We start from the raw sequence: 17,527 nt of genomic DNA, 5'->3' as shown, positions 1-17,527 counted from the left end.
CTGGGCCGTTTTTTCGACGCCGGTGCCGAAAAAGTGGTCTGGGAGGTCCGTTAGAGGCGCGGCTGGAGATGCTCTTAATTTGCAGGAACCGCTCTACGTCCGGGTAGAGTCCGCACCCTGGCTCCTCGGCATTACTCATGAGGCGATTTTTGCAGGAACACCCGGGGGTTTATGGGAGTTGCGGAGCAGTCCCCGACACTTGGACCGTGACGCCCAGCCAGGTGTTCCTTTGACCACCGTAGCCGTATGTCCCCTTGACGCCATTAGCCACCCACAAGAAGATGGTCTACTAGTCCAGCCCCTCCCACTCGGCCTCTCGCTATATATAGACACGGCGGTCATCCATCGACTGCTCACTCCAATTTAGAGAACATCACTCTCCTTCTCCCTCTCCCTGCGAGCACTACCAGCATCTCTACATACATACGGGATACGGCTGAGCTCGATCTCCTCTCTGTCGAGAGAATTGCTGGGCGTGGCCGAGAGAGAGAGAGAGAGAGAGAGAGCTCAAGGAGGAGGGAACTGGGGGGCGGCGGAAGGGAAGGGAGGATGGGGATGCGGCCTGGGTGGGTGGGGGGCCTGGTGGAGGAGACCTTCTTCGTGGCGTGCTCGGCGCACGAGAGCCGCAAGAAGAACGAGAAGAACATCTTCTGCCTCGCCTGCCGCACCAGCATCTGCCCGCACTGCGCCCCCGCCCACCGCCACCACCCGCTCATCCAGGTGATTCTTCATCCCCTCCCCTCTCTCTCTCTCACCCGGCCTTCAAATCGAGACTTGCGCCGACAAATTCATCTACTAGTGGTTTGTCGTAATTCTTCGCCGGCGGCAGGAGCATATCACGTGCTGCATGCATGCCTGTGGTTTCGGGCTCTTGATTCGCCCATTTTGACCATAGTTGGCGTACTAGCGAATTCTCTCTGATTTTGGTCCCCGGCGTGGCCGTGCGTTTGTTGCCATGGTTCCCTGCTTTGCTTAGATTCCGGTAGTATTCAGTGGCACCCACACAGAGATAGAGATAGGGAAGAGGAACTTCTCCTTTTTACTAGTACGTGTTTGGCCTAATTAATCGGATGGTTAGCCTTTCGGAGTAGAGCTGTTCTCTGTGGAGCAATTTAGGACGACTGGCAATGTAGTATCTTAATTTGCCACTAGGAGTGTGCCGGGAGAGAAGCTGTCCTTATCTACTCGACAGAGCTAGTAAGTACGTACTAGTAAACGAGCCACGAGCCCTTCTCGGGCATAGATGGGCCTTAATTAACTAGCATATGCCAATTAGTACGTGCACAGTAGAGGGAGATTTGGTGTGGTTGGGGCTTAATTGCGGCGTGTCCGAGTTCCCAAGTCGCGTAGCGTGCGCTCCCTTTTCGGAGCCCGCGCTCGTCTTTCGGCTTCTGCTTGTCATTTCTCCAGGCCAAGCCCAAGGCCATGGTTCGTCGTGCTTTGTGCCCTGCCCCCTCCCCCTCGTTTAATTAACATTGTAAGTAGTAGTACTAAACCCCTCCCATGTTCCACCACAATTTTACCGCAGCTAGCCTGCTTGCCCAATTTCACCTCTCCTAGCTAATTCACCCTACTACGTAGGAGTAGATGTTCTCGCTCTTGCTCCATCAGGGAGTGTACTATAGTTATGTGGATAAAGGGTAAAAAGGTTTTACGATTGGGACAGAGGAAAAAAGAGGTCTAGTGGAAGAGAAAGAGAGAGATATGTGTGCAGTCCGTTTACTTTTCACCGCGGATTGGCTTGGCTTGGCGCCACCCCCGAAATAAGCATAGTCTTATAATTACTCTGCACGGTTGCAATTGCTGCATGCGAGCCGCGCACCCATTCCTGTCCCTGTGGCTGCCCCTCCCTCCGCCCACTCGCCAGCCACCTGCAAAAAGTTACTGCGACCCACCCTCCCATCTCTCCCACTCTCTATAGACTAGGCGCATCTTCTCGGACACCTTTCCCCTCCATTTCCCTCTCTCGCCAACACGGGCTGCATGTATAGTGCTGGTCGTGTACACACACAAAGCCTGAGAACCCTGGCCGGCCTGCATTTTAACGGTGGTAACAGTGGTTCCACTGTGGCGGTCTCGTCACTTCCGTTGCTCCCCCTTCGAGCCATGCGGCGCAGAGGTTGGTCTCACGTCTCATCCACCCAAACCCAAATCGCCCTACAAATGTGCTGGGTTATCCGGATTGTTTTGCCATGCATAGCAAAGCAAAACACCCTTTCCACCCGCTCATCTACCCTGCTGCTGCCTGCTGGTAAATAAATGGACGGCCGGCCGGCCGGCCGGCCGTCCAGTCCACTCTGCACCCGCCGTCTGTGCGGCGGCGGTGGTGCCTTGCAGGCAGCTGCTGCTGGAGTACATCATCTTGTTAAGCGTCGCAGCAGGGGTAGAAGAGCAGCGGGCACGGCGGAGGCAGTTTTACCATATGTGTGCATGGTAAAAGGGCCTGCCCTGTTGCCAAACTAGGCCCTTGACACTGTTGCCTCCTGCCTGCGCGCTACCGTCCAAACGCATGGTTCCGCCCTCGACGACGACGCTGTTCACTCGCTCAGGGACGCCACAGTGACGACGACGCCGGGCGGCCGCTTCGAACGGTGGCCGGCGATTCGCTTTTTACCGCTCCCCCGGAGTAGAGTAGCTTGGGGCAGGGGGTGGTATGGTCATTTCTTTGGTGTTGGTGTTTTTGGCCGCTGCATGCTGCATGCTGCACGATGGAACGCACGTACGTACGCCCGCCCTTGGTCTCCCACGATGGGGATGACGACGAGCCGCCGGTCAAACGCCCGGCAATTATTACCACTGGTGGCTGGCTCGCTCGCTCACCGGTCACCACTCACGAGCCTGCCTGCCTTTGGCATCCAGACGGAAGGCCATTATTACATCATCACATGGAGCAGTAAATTCACACTCACGCACCCGAACGACACTCTTTTCACTACTCAGCTTTTGGAAGATTCTCCACTAAGTTACTTTGCTCATGCTGCATTTTGTGTAACACGGGAGGTTTGAAATGTGTACAGGTGCGGAGGTACGTGTACAACGACGTGGTGCGCCTGGACGATCTTGAGAAGCTCATCGACTGCTCCTTTGTTCAGGTGATTCCATCGATCACACGCCTTTTAATTAGAAGAAAAGCACACCTGGTTGTTCGTTTTAGAGAACAAACATCAACACATGAGCGCCTAGTGGAAGGTTGTGGCCTAATCTTCTACTTTCATGCTTTGCTCTGCATGCAGCCCTACACCATCAACAGTGCAAAAGTGATCTTTCTCAAGCCTAGGCCTCAGTCCAGGCCCTTCAAGGGCTCCGGCAACGTCTGCTTGACCTGCGACAGGATTCTTCAGGAGCCTTTCCACTTCTGCTGCCTCTCTTGCAAGGTACGTACTCTATCCATTCCCGACACGCTGCATGGCGCCTCACTTGCAAATGGACGCGAGGTTGCTAAGAACAAAATAATCTATCTGCTGAGTAGTGATGCATATCGGTGCATGCATGCAGGTGGATCATGTCATGATGCAGGGCGGCGACCTGTCCAACATCCTCTACATGTCGGGCGAGCCCGACGTGGCCTGCTTCCCGAGGTTCGAGAACCTCCGCGTCGGCAGCGGGTCGGCGGACCTCCTGGACGACGGGTGCGCCACCGGCGGGCAGATCACCCCGAACTCCATCCTCGAGGACCCGATGCACCACTACGGCGGCGGCAGCTTCAGCGGCGGCAGCAGCCGGAACGCGCGCGGCTTCGACGCGCCAGCCAGCGTCGACGTCGACGTCCCCGTCCCCGTCCCGAGGAAGAAAAAATCAGGGGGCTTCTTCCCCCAGATCGTCATGTCCCTCAACAACAGGAGGAAGGGGGCGCCCCACAGGTCTCCGTTCGCCTGATCAACGCATGCATGGATCGTGCGTGCGTGGATCGCTACCTAGTACAGTTCGAGCATCCCCCCTATATATGTGTGTTGATTACTATTAGCTAGTACTATTAGTAGTACGTTAATTGTAATCCTATGATTAGCCATGTAGAGAGAGAAACAGAGAGGTGTTGGTTGGTGGGTGGGTGAGAGAGGGAGAGGGAGAGGGAGAGGGAGAGGGAGATGGTCTTTCCTGCTAGGGCCATCATCTTAGGGCAGTGTTTTGAGGAGACTTGAGAGTGAGAGGAGAGAGAGAGAGAGAGAGAGAGAGAGAGAGAGAGCAGAGAGAATAAGCTAATTAGCCTGCTTGCAACTCCCCCCTGTTACAGGACCAGGTGGGCACGCACACGGCCTGGTGGGGCGCCCGATTCAGGGTGTGCCAGAAGGTCTACGTGGCCACGAATTTTGTACTTGATGTAACGGGGTCACGGTTGCTCGCACACATGCAGGTGCAGCTTACACTTCCATGACCATATATATTTGTCCCCACATATATGTAACAATCAATAATAGTGCTGTGTTGTGAACTTGCGACGCGTTCATGTGGATAGTGATTGTGCTCCTTTCGTTGCGTGTCTATTATGATTCATTTCGAGTCGGTCTACACTGCATATCCATGCAATGCATGCATGCATGGGTTGGGTCGGTCTACACTGCATATCCATGCAAGCTTCATGTTTGTGCGTGTCCTTTGGCCGGCCAGGGAGCCTCCCAGGAAGTAGGGACTGAGATCCAGTGACTTGTCTTTAGCAAGTCACGTTGTAACTGGCCCCCAATCATCTGCCGTTGAAACCACATCCAAGGGATAGCAATGAAGGAAAGCAAAAAAGGCTCACACTTATGTCCACGCACCCATCCAGCACGGGTTTGTGGCGGGGAAAAGGAGGACAAGGACGGCTTTGGCGCGAAGAGCCGGCTCGGAGCAGCCGAGCGCCGTTGCCGCGAAGGGTAGGCAGCGCCGCGCGACCGTGAGGGCCAGGGAGGAGTGCCCCGACAGGCCGGGAAACTGCTGCTGCAAGCGCCGCGCGGGCCGGGGAGGAGGTCCGCCGCAGATCGAGGAGGAGCGCCGCCCGCGCAGGCCAGGGAGGAGCGCCGCTGTAGACCAGCTGCGCCGGCCGACCTCCTTGCTCACGTCGCTCGGACCCGCCCGCCCCTCCTCGACGCCAGCCCTCTAGCTACCAGGTGAGTGAGGCGACCCTACCCCAATCCCATCTCCTCCCACCAGCAATTCCCCGATGGCGTGGTTCTTCTGGAGCGCCACCGATTGTGCAGATAGTGGATTTGAGTAGATTCCCTTAAATTGAACTGTACTAAGAATTTTTTTCATTGAAATTCAGTACTGTGCTTGTTATCTCTTAATATAAGATCTGAAGAAAACTGTACAGTGAAAGCATGTAAATATTGTTTGATGCTTCTCTGCAATGACAAGTAGTTTTTGAATTATACTGATGGAAATTGACATGTACTGTGTATTGTTTTGAATTTCAATGACAAGTACCGTGAAAGCATGGAAATTGACATTGGCAAGTAGCAAATCTAAATTATGTATTGATGGAAATTTACAAGTAGCAATGTGAAGTAGCTTTTAAATTTCTCTGATGGAAATTGACATGTACTGTGCATAACAACCAAATCCTGTATATGTACTGTGAATAACAACCATTTTTTTGCATATGTGGTTATCTTCTGCATTGTTTAGTCACCAGATCGGTCCGCCACTAATTGTACATGTATTCTTGAATTTTGACATAATTTGGTTTGTGCAATGACAGAAATTAGCAAAAGGACACCTCAAGTTGGTATGAGATTCAGAGATTCACATGAGGCTTGGGTGTTTTGGCTAGAATATGGGGGTCACATAGGTTTTGATGTGAGGAAAAGACGCACCAACAAAAGCAAATTTGATGGAAAGGCGACTTCATGCAGATTTGTTTGTTCCAATGAGGGCATTAGACGGAAAGGGCAAACTGATCGTGAGCCAAAACGTTTCAGAGCTGAAACAAGAACTAACTGTAGAGTTCAGATGGTTATTAGATTGGATCGAGCTGCAGAAAATTATGAAGTTACCGACGTAGAGCTGGAACACAACCACTACCTTCAATTGCCACAAACCCGCCACTTGTTGGCATCACAAAGGAAGATTTCAGAACAACAAGCCTTCGAGATAGAAACAACTGATGATTCTGGAATTATGCCAAAAGCTTCACATGAGTTTGCTTGTCATAAAGTTGGTGGGCCGCTGAACCTTGGTTACACTTGTCGTGACCAAAAGAATCATTTGCGAAGCAAGCGGCAGAGAGAGTTGGCTTATGGGCAAGCCGGTAGTATGTTGAAGTTTTTCCATGACAAAATAGCCGAGAATCCATCATTCCAATATGCTTTGCAGTTGGATTGTGAGGAGAATATAGCCAACATATTCTGGGTTGATGCTAAAATGCTACTTGACTATGCACACTTTGGTGATGTTGTCACATTTGACACCACATTTGGCACAAACAAAGAGTATAGGCCATTTGGTATTTTTCTTGGGCTCAACCAGTTTAGAGAAACAACCATTTTTGGTGCTGCATTGATGTTTGATGAAACACGTGACTCATTTATATGGCTCTTCGAGACATTTCTAGCCGCGCACAATGGAAGGCAACCTAAGACTATTTATACAGATCACGATATAGCAATGGGGAAAGCCATAGAGAGAGTCTTCACGGAATCATATCATGGATTGTGCACCTTCCACATAATGCAAAATGCTTGCAAACATTTATCTCCAGTGAAGGGCGAAGAGGAAGATGAAGTTGAAGAGAGAGATGAAGTGGAAGAAGAAGAAGAAGAGTCTCATATTCTCAATGATTTTAGTGCTTGTATGTATGGCTATGAGGACAAGGCAGCGTTTCAAGAAGCGTTTGACAATATGAGGCTAAAAGTGCATAAGCAAACTTGGTTGGATAGTATCTACAAGGTGAAAGAAAAATGGGCTGAATGTTATATGAGAGATGTATTTAGTTTGGGAGTGAGAAGTACACAATTAAGTGAGAGCTTCAACAATGCGTTGAAGAATCATTTGAAATCAGATTTTCATATTGTTCGATTCTTGATGCATTTTGAGAGGACGGTGGAAGTCAAAAGAACAAAGGAATTGGATTCGGAATTTGAGGCGAGGAAGAAGTTGCCAAGAATTAAGATGTGCACCCCTATGTTGGTGCAAGCAAGCAAAGTGTACACTCCAATTTTTTTTGAAGCTTTCCAAGGTGAGTATGAAAGATCCATGGCTGCATGTTGTAGAGTATTGGATGGAAATAACAAATTTGCTGTTGCCGTTGGGAGTTTGCACGGTGATTTAGAGTTTGAGGAGGAGCGCATAGTTGTAGGTGATCCTTTGACTCAAACGGTTTCTTGTAGTTGTGCAATGTTCAATAGGACAGGGATATTGTGTGGACATGGTCTAAAAGTTCTTGACTTGATGAATATAAAGATGTTGCCAAAGCATTATATTCTAAAGAGATGGACTAGAGAAGCGCGCAATGGAAGTATACAAGATAGGCAAGGAAGGAACGTGATAGAAAATCCAAAATTGGAAGCTCAACTTCGATACAAGGACCTGTCTTATAAGTTTCACAATATGGCACATAAATCAGCAAACTCTCCGGAATGTTGTGTGCTACTGGAAAGTGCACTTGATGGTGTTGCTCCACACATAGAGGATTTACTCAATGCAACCACTAGTGCTATGAGTGAACCATATAAAGACAAAGAAAATGTTGACCCAAAAGTGCAGGAAATACTTAGTTCTGCACGGCTGAAGAAAAAAGAGGTTCAATCATCAAACTTAAGGAGAAAACAAACTTGGCTCGATAAGTTACTCAAGAGGAAGCGCAAATCAAGTAAAGCTACTGCACCAACAACAAAAGGAGCAAAGGTATGTTGCCAACGGTACATGCTATGTTGTGTTGTTCATTTGTAAACTAATTAGTATACTTTTCATTGGCAGCAACAAAAGAAAAAGGATGGTGTCCAACAAAAGAAAAAGGATGGTGTCCAACAAAAGAAAAAGGAAGGAGAAGCTCCAAATAAAAAGGATGGTGTGCAGCCTCAAGTACAAGTGAAGAGGTATGAAAACAACAAAGGAACAGATTTGGAGCTTCAAGAATGGAATGGCATCATCAGTTTCACCCAGCAGGTCTTGTCGGCTACACCTTGTGATGATGCTGATATGTTCTAGCATGCAAGTTCGTTAGATCGTATTTTGGACATGGTTAACTATATTATTTTGGGGCTAACCATAGTATTTTGTGGCCTAATTGTACAAGTGAAATGGCCAATTTCTACCCTTGGATCATTGTTTCAGTGGTACCACTTGGTTCCGAAATTGTACAAGATCTTATGAATTTCAATGACAAGTGGCTTGTTGTCTATTAAGACATCTGAAGAAAGGTGTGTTGTATGAAAGGATGGCAATATTGCTTACTATTGCTCTTCAATTTTCTGCAAAAAATGTAGCTTATCTATGCTAATTTCTGGACAGTAGTCACATATTGTTTATCTCTGCTAAGCTTCGTTAATTTCTATACTATGTGGGAGTGAGAAGTACACTAGGTGAAAGAAAAATTGTAGGTTATCTTTGCTAATTTCTGTATTGCGTGGGAGTGAGAAGTACACAAGGTGAAAGCTGTAGCTTATCTCTTCTTATTTCTGTACTAACATATTCTCATTCTCTGAAAAAACTGTAGTTTATTTCTACAAAAACTGTAGCTTATCTCTACTAATTTTCTGATTCATTCTCTGCAAAAAAGGAACTGTAGCTTATCTCTGAAAAAAACTGTTATCTTATCTTTGCCATATTCTTTTATTCAGTACATATATAAGCTGTTAGTACTGTTACATTCGTATTGTTAGCTGAATGAAAACTGTTGATTGTATTATCTAGTGACTGAACGACCAAGGCTGAAGCATTTTCTTTGTTTAGCTGTGTTGGATGGATGCCCAGGCCTCTTTTACTTCGGGTCACTGCTGTCCGTTAGATGTTGTTTGGAGGGCTGATGAGAGGGAGCCAGTTACAACGTGACTTGCTGGCAAGTCACTGGATCTCAGTCCCAGGAAGTAGTAGTCCCAATCGTGCTACGTACGTTGGAGAAAAGAGGCCCCCCCGCCCTGGAAGCGCCTGGGTCCTTGGCGATGGAGACAAAGATATCAGAGGGGGAGAGATGGACTTGTACTGTGTGGTTGATTTTATGTGTCCAGGATGCGTTGTGAGCGTTGCATACGTTGAGCTGCTCGTAGCGTACAGTGGAGCACATGCTACGTACATTGGGCAGCTCCTCCAAGGTTGCCAGCTGTTGTATCACTTTTCTGACTGGCCGAAAGCAGTGCTTCCTGGGGACTAGAGAAGTGTCGGTTTCCCAGATCCATCTCTCGCCTCTCGTCCCTCCCCTCCGTACCATGCCTCTCCAGTGCAAACCCATGCCAACGAGCAGAAAACTTTCGCCGGGCTCAAACAGCTACTCTACTGCTACCGCCATCCTGGTTTCTTAATCCCCGTGAATTTTGGAGGTAATATTTTGACCATAATTTTAATTAATAAAGTATAAGTTGTATGTAAAAATAATGACATACTTGAACAGTACATTCAAATACGAATCCAACAATGTAATATTTGGTGACATGCACCAACATTTTGCCAGATAAATATGAAATATGTGGCCAAACTTTGACCCAAAATACAATGAAGATTAATAAACATAGATGGAGGTACTAGTGCTCATTTTCTATTCCTGGGAAAACTCCATTGCCAACAAGGATAATTGATGGCAGGCCCCAAGCTAATACCCTTCCGAGTAAATTCTAAAAAATCTAAGTAAAATATAGTGATCTTCAAATTTTGGTATCAAGGAAGCCCAAATTTTCTAGGTGCGTTTAAAATTTCATGGTGATAAGAGAACATCAGGGGAGTTCAGGACAAAAGGGAAAAAAACTTGAAGCTCCAAAATCTGAATTCCTAGCCTTTTTCAAAGCTCCGATATTTCATACCACCAACGAAGTCATATCACCACGAAATGGTAGAGTTGGAAACTGACAAAAAGAAGTTTGAGCTGATGGTCAATATATAGCAAAAAAAAGTAGAGGAATTAATTCAGAGAATTGAGCAAAGGGAAGTCAGAGATCCACTGAATTAGTAGATTCAGTGGATGAGGATATGGAAATGGACAATAGCCAAAATAAAGGTAAAGACAGTGATTCTTATGTGGAACATGTGGACTACAATGGACAATGGTAATCAGGCTCTTTTGGAACTAAAATGCTCAAAGTTGGAAGCAGTCAGGGTGGCAAAGTTTCATGAAAGGAAGTTGGACGGCCTCCTAGAAGATGTCCAAGGCTTAAGGATGCGGATGATGTCAGAATTGAAGATTTGGCTAAAAAGAGAGCTGCTGATAAGAATGATAGTGCCAACCTTTCTAATAGCCCTCCTAATAATGATAAATATTCTCTTTTACATATGTGTGATATGGTGGGTATTTGACCTTGGTTGTTCAACTGAAATGGTTGATTATAATCTGGAAATTATTGAGAAAATGGAGCTAGTCGGAAAAGATTTTTATATCCAAAATATAGTTAATGAGAAACATATTCAAGAACCCAACTCTCGTGCTCCCATTGACTCTGGAGATGCTGATATTTCTGAGCTATGTTCTGACAATGATCATTCAGATGCCGGAATTGAAGAAGATAACTACAAACATTTTAGAAAATCTAGTGAAAGGAAAAAAGGAGGGTAGCTCACTAGCCATTGGCTGTGTGAAGCACACTCTCCCCATTGGTGAAGTTAAAGAGAAAAAAGAGCTAATAATATTTTTAATATTGAAAATGGTAGGCGTGTTTTGGAATGTAAGGGGATTGGGCAAGACATTATAAGACGGTTTGCCAGAGAGTTGATTTTGTAAAAAAGAGAGGATTTTATTGGTTTGCAGGAAACTAATAAACCTAATTATACTAATAATGAACTACATAATTTGTGAGGAGGTATAAAAATTATTTTGAATTGTTCTCCTCCGAGAGGCAAATCGGGAGGAATTCTAGTGGGGGTGAATGGCGACAACTTTATCGTGACTCAAGTTGAAATTGGTATGTATTTTGATGAGAAAAGTCCACATTACAACTTTGAGGTTGCCACTTGGTTTAAGAATCAACCCCAAGCTACAAAACCATTCGAAACACAACCCAAACTAACAATCGGCTCAGGAATCAATCCTGGACTCACTTTTGACCATCTAAGGCGGTTGTTACCGCCTCTATCTTGTTCCCCACATTTCTCTCGCACCACCGCACCCCCATCGCGGTGCCATAACATGATGCCACACACCACCAGAATGACCGATGGCGCGAAGATGCACTCCTCCCACCACCGACCGTGAATCATGTGGCCACTCACCAGCCCATATCGTGCGAATTCACATGTTCCCCACCTCTCCTGACTGAGGGAGACGTGTCGCCGACTGCCAGAAAGCCTAGCATCAACGGTGATCTTGCCGCTGCTGACATCTAGCCCATCCCATAAACCTCCTCTCTCTCCCCCTCCCCCATGTTGGTTCACTGTCTGAGCACACTAGGGAAGGCGATGCCTGTTCTGCAATGGCTCGCGTCCTGCAGGTCACCATCGCTACGCAATTTTTTCTACCCACCCTCGGCTCTGTGTCGTCCGCTTCTCTTTTTACCCCCTTCTCTGATAATCTGCACCCTTAACGAGCAGTTGCCACCCGCCCTGCTTCGTCTCCCAATTGCACATGGGGTTCACCCCCAACCCTTACGTTGCATCAGCATGGGATCCATCCATCCCATTCCCACATGGCTCGACGGGGATGGATGGGGGAACTCAAGCCTACAGGATCCAGACTGGGATGAGGAGATGAGCTGCACTTGTAGACTAAGTAGTTCGCTGGAGTTGTGGGCTCATGGACAAGGAGAGCTCGGGTTGTGGCTGTGGTGGAAAGGGCTCGGGTTCGGGCATGGTAGGGATGCACCGCCGCCGTTCATCAGTCATAGTTGGAGTTGGGAGCGGTGATTCCAGGGTTGATTCATGAGCTAGGTCATTAGTTTGTGGTGTGTTTCAACTAGTTTTGTACTTTGGGGTTGATTCTTAAACCGAATGACAACTTCAGGGTTAAAGTGTGAACTTTTTTATTTTGATAAGGTTCTTATTTTGATGAGATTGCTAAATTTTATGGGAATCTAATTTCTGTTTATGCAGATGCTTACTTAGATGGTAAAGCTGCTTCCCTAGCAGGCTTATCAAGAATATACCAAGACAATCCCCTGCCATGTGTGGCGGGTGTTGATTCTAATATCATTAGAAAATGCTCTGAGAAAAACCAACGAAACTGATCATTGGAGTTTTATTTTTAGTTTATAATTGAACATCCTCGCTTGAAAGTATCTCTAAATGGTAGAAAATTCACTTGGCTAATAACCTCATTGATCCTACTTAGTTAGATGTAGTGTTGACTTGCCCTGAATTGGAAGGTTATTACCCATTGTCTTTCCTACAGGCTCCAGAAAGGGAGGTGGATGATTACACTCCCCAGATTTTATACACTGGATCTCATCGTATCTCTCATCCCATTTTTAGATTTGAGAACTCTTGGATTTTAAGGGATGTCTTTAAAGATCCTGGCACTAACATCTGGACTAATAATTAGGAAGGATATAATATAGAGAAGTGGTAACAAACGTTAAGAGTTTTGAGAAGAAAAGTAAGAGGTTGGAACAAAAATGCAGATGTGTGGTACAAAAAAAATGAAATTCTTGCCAACTAAGATGTTATTGATAAAAATGCAAAAATTAATGGCTTAACTACTCAAGATAGAACTAAGCAAAAAGATCTTAGAGATCAGTTTGGTATGATCCAGAACCAAGAAAATTTGAAGTGGCTGCAGAGATACAAGGAAGAGGAGATTAAAGAGGGAGATAATAACACTAGATCGATAGCATCATGCCAAAGTTAATGGCAGGAGAAGAAAAATAGAATTGTTTCTTTGGAACAAGAGGAAGGGGTGATTGAGGGTTAAAGTGATGTACTGAATTGCATTGCTAATTTTTACAAGAAGCTTTTTGGACATGCCGGCGAGTCAAAATTTTCTTTAAATATTCAGGAAGCTAAGAAAATTTCCAATGGAGATGCTGATAAATAACTAGAACCTTTCACCGTGGAAGAATTGCAGACTGTGGTCTCCCAAATGGAAAAGAATAGGAGCCCAATACCTGATGGTTTACCTCTAGATTTCTATCAACATTTTGGGGATGTTGTTAAATGGGATTTAAAGGGTCTGTTATATGATTTCCACAGAGAGGTTCTGGATATTTCAACTATGGTATAGTCACTTTTTTCCTAAGACCAAACATGTTAAGCAAACCCAGAAATTTTGACTAATATGTCTGCTTAATATGAGCTTTAAAATCACTACTAAAGTTCAGATGAACAAACTTAGTAAAGTGGTTCATCCCATCCTCTCCCAAACTCAAACTGCTTTCATTAAGGGTAGGGACATCATGGAGGGTGTTGTGGTCTTGCATGAAGACCTGGACTCTATCCATCATCAGAAACAAAGTGCCCTGCGTTTTAAAATAGATTTTCAGAAGGAATATGAAAAAAACAAATGGACTTTTTGTAAGGGCATATTTATCCCTTAGTAGTTTTGGTGATTGATGACAATGTGTTTGTGGACTAATCATGTGCATTGAGCATTTTCTAGGCACAAGACGATTTGGTGCCCCTCGAAGACTATTGAAGACAGTGTTTCTCTACGTTTCTTTTTGGTGGATTTGAGTCGTAGAAAAGCCGTACTATTAAGAGGGTGTCCGCGTTGGAAAGGTTTGGGTGGAATCAACACGTACACGTCTATTCCTTTTGCACCACCTTTCCTTTGGCTCTTTGGAGCATCCTCCGTTTATCTGTATCTCTACAAAATGAAGGACTTCTAGTGTTGCTGAACTGGGGCATGCGGTAGTACTGCTCCTCAGAGCGGTAGTCCCGCAGGCCCCTGCGGTAGTACCGGCCTTGGGTGCGGTAGTACCGTAGGTGCTCACGGTAGTACCGCTTCTTGGATGCGGTAGTGCCGTGGCCTCAGACCAGGCTCAGCAGCATGAGCAGAAGTAGGGGCGGATGTAATTTTTTACATCCGCGCCCTACGCGATAGTACCGCTCCTGGCTTGCGGTAGTACCGTGTTGGATTTTTGCATAGATCGAAACTCAGCGGAAGTTTCCACGAATGTATTTTTATATGTCCGTGCCTTCCCAAGACCATCCCTGCCTTGCGGTAGTACTGCAAGGGGGAGCGGTAGTACCACGCCAGCGGTTCTACCGCCCTCTGCTTCAACGCATCAGGGCTGGTTGAGCTATTGTTGCGCCAGTGGTAGTACCGTAGTGCCTTGCGGTAGTACCGCGGACCCTGGTGGTAGTACCGCGTCTCTGGTGCAGTAGTATCGTGCGTCGCAGGCTGAGTTGGTGGATAATGGTTGGATTTGTTCTTCAACTATAAAAGGGGAGTCTTCTTCTCCGAGTTGACCACCTCTTTCACCCCCAAGCTCCATTGTGCCTCCACACCGCTCCAGCGAAGACGTACTTCCTCTCAAAGGGAAGGAACTTCGGTAACACATCCTCGTCTTCACCGGCTCCACTCTTGGTTATCTCATCCCTTTACTCATGCAAGCTTATCTTGTGTTACATCCCTTGCTTGCTTGTGTACTTATTGTTGTTGCATCATATAGGTTGCTCACCTAGTTGCATATCTAGACAACCTACTTTGAAGTTTAAATTGGTAAAGAAATGCTAAAAATTGTTAGTTGCATATTCACCTTCCCCTCTAGTCAACTATATCGATCCTTTCAATTGGTATCAGAGCCTCGTCTCTTTATTAAGGACTTTGCCGTCCGAAGAGTATGATTGACACCGTAGACGGTGAGGAGGAGCACCCTGGTGTGATTCCGTCCTTGTCTACGACCGATGGGGGAACCCCGGTCTCACGTGAGGAGTTCAATGTGGCTTTGGACACATTGAAAACCTCCATGACGGCCGAGGTCAAAGGCATGCACAAGAACTTTCTTGATGGTCTCAAATTATCCACCACACCGTTGGAAGTGGTTGATCCCACTAACAAGGTGACGGATGCTAACTCCGACAAGGGGGAAGCTACTAGTGAGAAAGTTCCTTCTTCTAGTCGTAGAATTGGTAGTGGCATCTTTGCCATGTGGAACCTCCACTTACCTATGGAGGACCGATTCCCTCCACTCATTTAAATCATGTCGGTTCTCCTCCTAAGATTGTGAAAAATGAGGATTTTGACGCTTGGGTCTATCGCTTTAAACGTCATTTAAATCATGTTAATACTAGCCTTTGGAGAATCATTGAGCAACGTTTCTATCCGCATGACTCAAGCAACTTCACCCCTAGAGAAGTCGCGGATCATCAATTCAACGAGAATGCTCTCTTCATCATCCAAGATGAAATCCCTCCCGAAGATATTGCGCATCTCCGACCATTCACTGTGGCAAAGGAAGCATGGCACCATGTTGCTTCCGTTTACAAGGGAAGCGCAAGCATTCAAAGCTCCAACTATTAAGTGGTGCAAGATGAAACTGATGAATTTGCTATGAATGAAGGTGAAGAACCTCGTGAGATCTACCGGAGACTAACCACACTCACGGTCTCACTCCGAGATCATGGGAGCAAGGATACCAATGACAATTGGATCGAGCGGAAGTTTCTCAAAGCCATGATGCCTTACCATAAGGCCATGTCCTCCGTCATCCGTCAAAGGCTGGACTTCCACACCTTGTCCTCAAGTGAAGTGTTGGATGAGTTTGTGGCAATTAGTATCTTGGACAAGACCACCGACAATGCGGAGCAAAGAACCCCAACCTTGCATTGAGAGCCAAGGCTAGTGTAGAAGAAGAGGAGGAAGAGGAAGAAGAGGAGAGCAACCCCGAGGATATAAAATATGATTATCATGAGCACATGGCTCTCTCTTCAAGACAATTTTGGAGCAAGAAGAACTCAAGGCCCAACTTCAACAAGAGCAACTCAAGTGACGCCAAGAGCAGGCAACGTGTGAGGACTTGCTATAATTGTGGCAATGTGAGCCACTTTGTTGCGGAGTGCCCCAATGAGAAGAGGGAATACAATGGTGGCAAGATCATCCGGAAGGACGAGGCCAAGTCTTTCGCCAACAAGAACAACTTCACCAAGAAGACTCCTCCCAAGGGATTGGTGGCACAAGAAGAGTACAATGAGGATGAAGACGGTGAGCGGTTGCCATGGCCTCCGTGCCCATCGCGACAAATCCACGGGTGTCCCTCTTCGACTCACCCAATGAGAACATCACCGCCAAGTGCCTCATGGCTAAAGCCACCAACAAGGTAACCCCCAACATCAAAACTACCATCATTACTCATCCTTCTTTGATGGATTGCATTGATGAAAGTGCGGGGTATAATGTCGAGGAGAATGAATTTGAGTCCTTTATGAGTAAGCTCAAGGGTAAATCCAAGAAGCACTTCATTGCTCTCTTGGAACTACTTGGTGAAGCCAATGACATGATCGAGGCTCACGAAGACACCATCTCTAAGATGGAGGGGCATAGTTGTGACTATGCCGATGAGATATCGGATCTCTCTGATGCTCTTGAGGAAGAGCGAGGTCATCGTTTGGCTCTTGATGAGTCACACAACGATGACCATGCTAAATTGAAGAAAGATCTTGATCATGCTCTTGTTGTATCTCGTGTGCTAAATTCCGAGAAAGCCAAACTTGGGGTTGATCTTGCTAGACTCAAGGAGGAGTTTGATATACTTGACAAGGCTCACAAGGCCTTGAAGGGTACTCATGCTAGTATTAAAGAGTCTCATGATCAACTCCAAGTGAAGCTAAGCAAGGAGAAAGCCACTTTTCCTCATATGGTCTTAATTGGTAATGCAAATGCTACTAACCCTTGTTGTGAGCATGTGCATCTTATTGAGGAGAATGCAAAGTTGAAGGAGAAACTTGAGAAATGCCTTGTATCGTGCATACAAGGTGAGAAGAACCTCAACGACCTTTTGAGCAATCAAAAGGAAGTTGTGGCCAAGGAAGGGATTGGGTTCGCACACAAGTCCAAGAACAAGAAGAAGAATGACAAGGCCAAACAACCTCCTCCTCTCATGCAAACTTTTGTCAAAGAGGGAGAGGGTGCCTCTAAGGAGAAGAAGAACAATGTGAAGGGTGGTGGTGTCAAGAGCAATGCCACCCCTTCCAACAAAGCCGGCGACTTTAACCCTTCCTATGTGCTATGTCGTGCTAGTGATGGGCATGTTTATGCTAAATTTGTTGGTTCTCCTTATGAGTACATTGAATGGTCTATTTGGATTCCTAAGACCCTTATCACTAACATCAAAGGACCCATTACAAAATGGGTACCTAAAACCAAGCATTGATCTCTTGTAGGTGTTTGCTTCCGGTGGGGGATCATGGTTGCTCGATAGTGGAGCCACTAATCATATGACCGGAAGCAAGGACTTGGTGGTGGACGTGTACAAGAGTCCATCTATGCCCACCAATGTCGAGTGGGGTGATGCCTCATCCTCTAAGGTATTGGGACTTGGCA

At 46.4% G+C, this 17,527-nt stretch overlaps 1 protein-coding gene across 1 annotated transcript; it reads left to right on the top strand.

Annotated features, from left to right (window-relative positions):
* Positions 1 to 346: 346 nt before the first annotated feature.
* LOC123149210 (protein RGF1 INDUCIBLE TRANSCRIPTION FACTOR 1) lies at positions 347 to 4,429 on the top strand. Its single transcript, XM_044568823.1, has 4 exons — positions 347 to 720; positions 3,018 to 3,092; positions 3,234 to 3,374; positions 3,496 to 4,429. Exons 1-4 carry the CDS (start codon positions 550 to 552, stop codon positions 3,874 to 3,876), a joined length of 768 nt encoding a protein of 255 aa, XP_044424758.1. The 5' UTR covers positions 347 to 549; the 3' UTR covers positions 3,877 to 4,429.
* The last annotated feature ends 13,098 nt before the right edge of the window (positions 4,430 to 17,527 follow it).

The sequence above is a fragment of the Triticum aestivum genome, chromosome 7A (assembly GCF_018294505.1).
Source record: "Triticum aestivum cultivar Chinese Spring chromosome 7A, IWGSC CS RefSeq v2.1, whole genome shotgun sequence".
Taxonomy (NCBI): Eukaryota; Viridiplantae; Streptophyta; class Magnoliopsida; order Poales; family Poaceae; genus Triticum; species Triticum aestivum.
This window is presented reverse-complemented; position numbering and strand designations above follow the sequence as displayed.

Bases quoted from the DNA above. Each gene is read 5' to 3' on its own strand.
- LOC123149210 (XM_044568823.1), top strand. From the start codon at position 550: ATGGGGATGCGGCCTGGGTGGGTGGGGGGCCTGGTGGAGGAGACCTTC. The intron at 721-3,017 runs GTGATTCTTCAT...AAATGTGTACAG, and splicing joins GCCACCACCCGCTCATCCAG to GTGCGGAGGTACGTGTACAA. The intron at 3,093-3,233 runs GTGATTCCATCG...CTCTGCATGCAG, and splicing joins TCGACTGCTCCTTTGTTCAG to CCCTACACCATCAACAGTGC.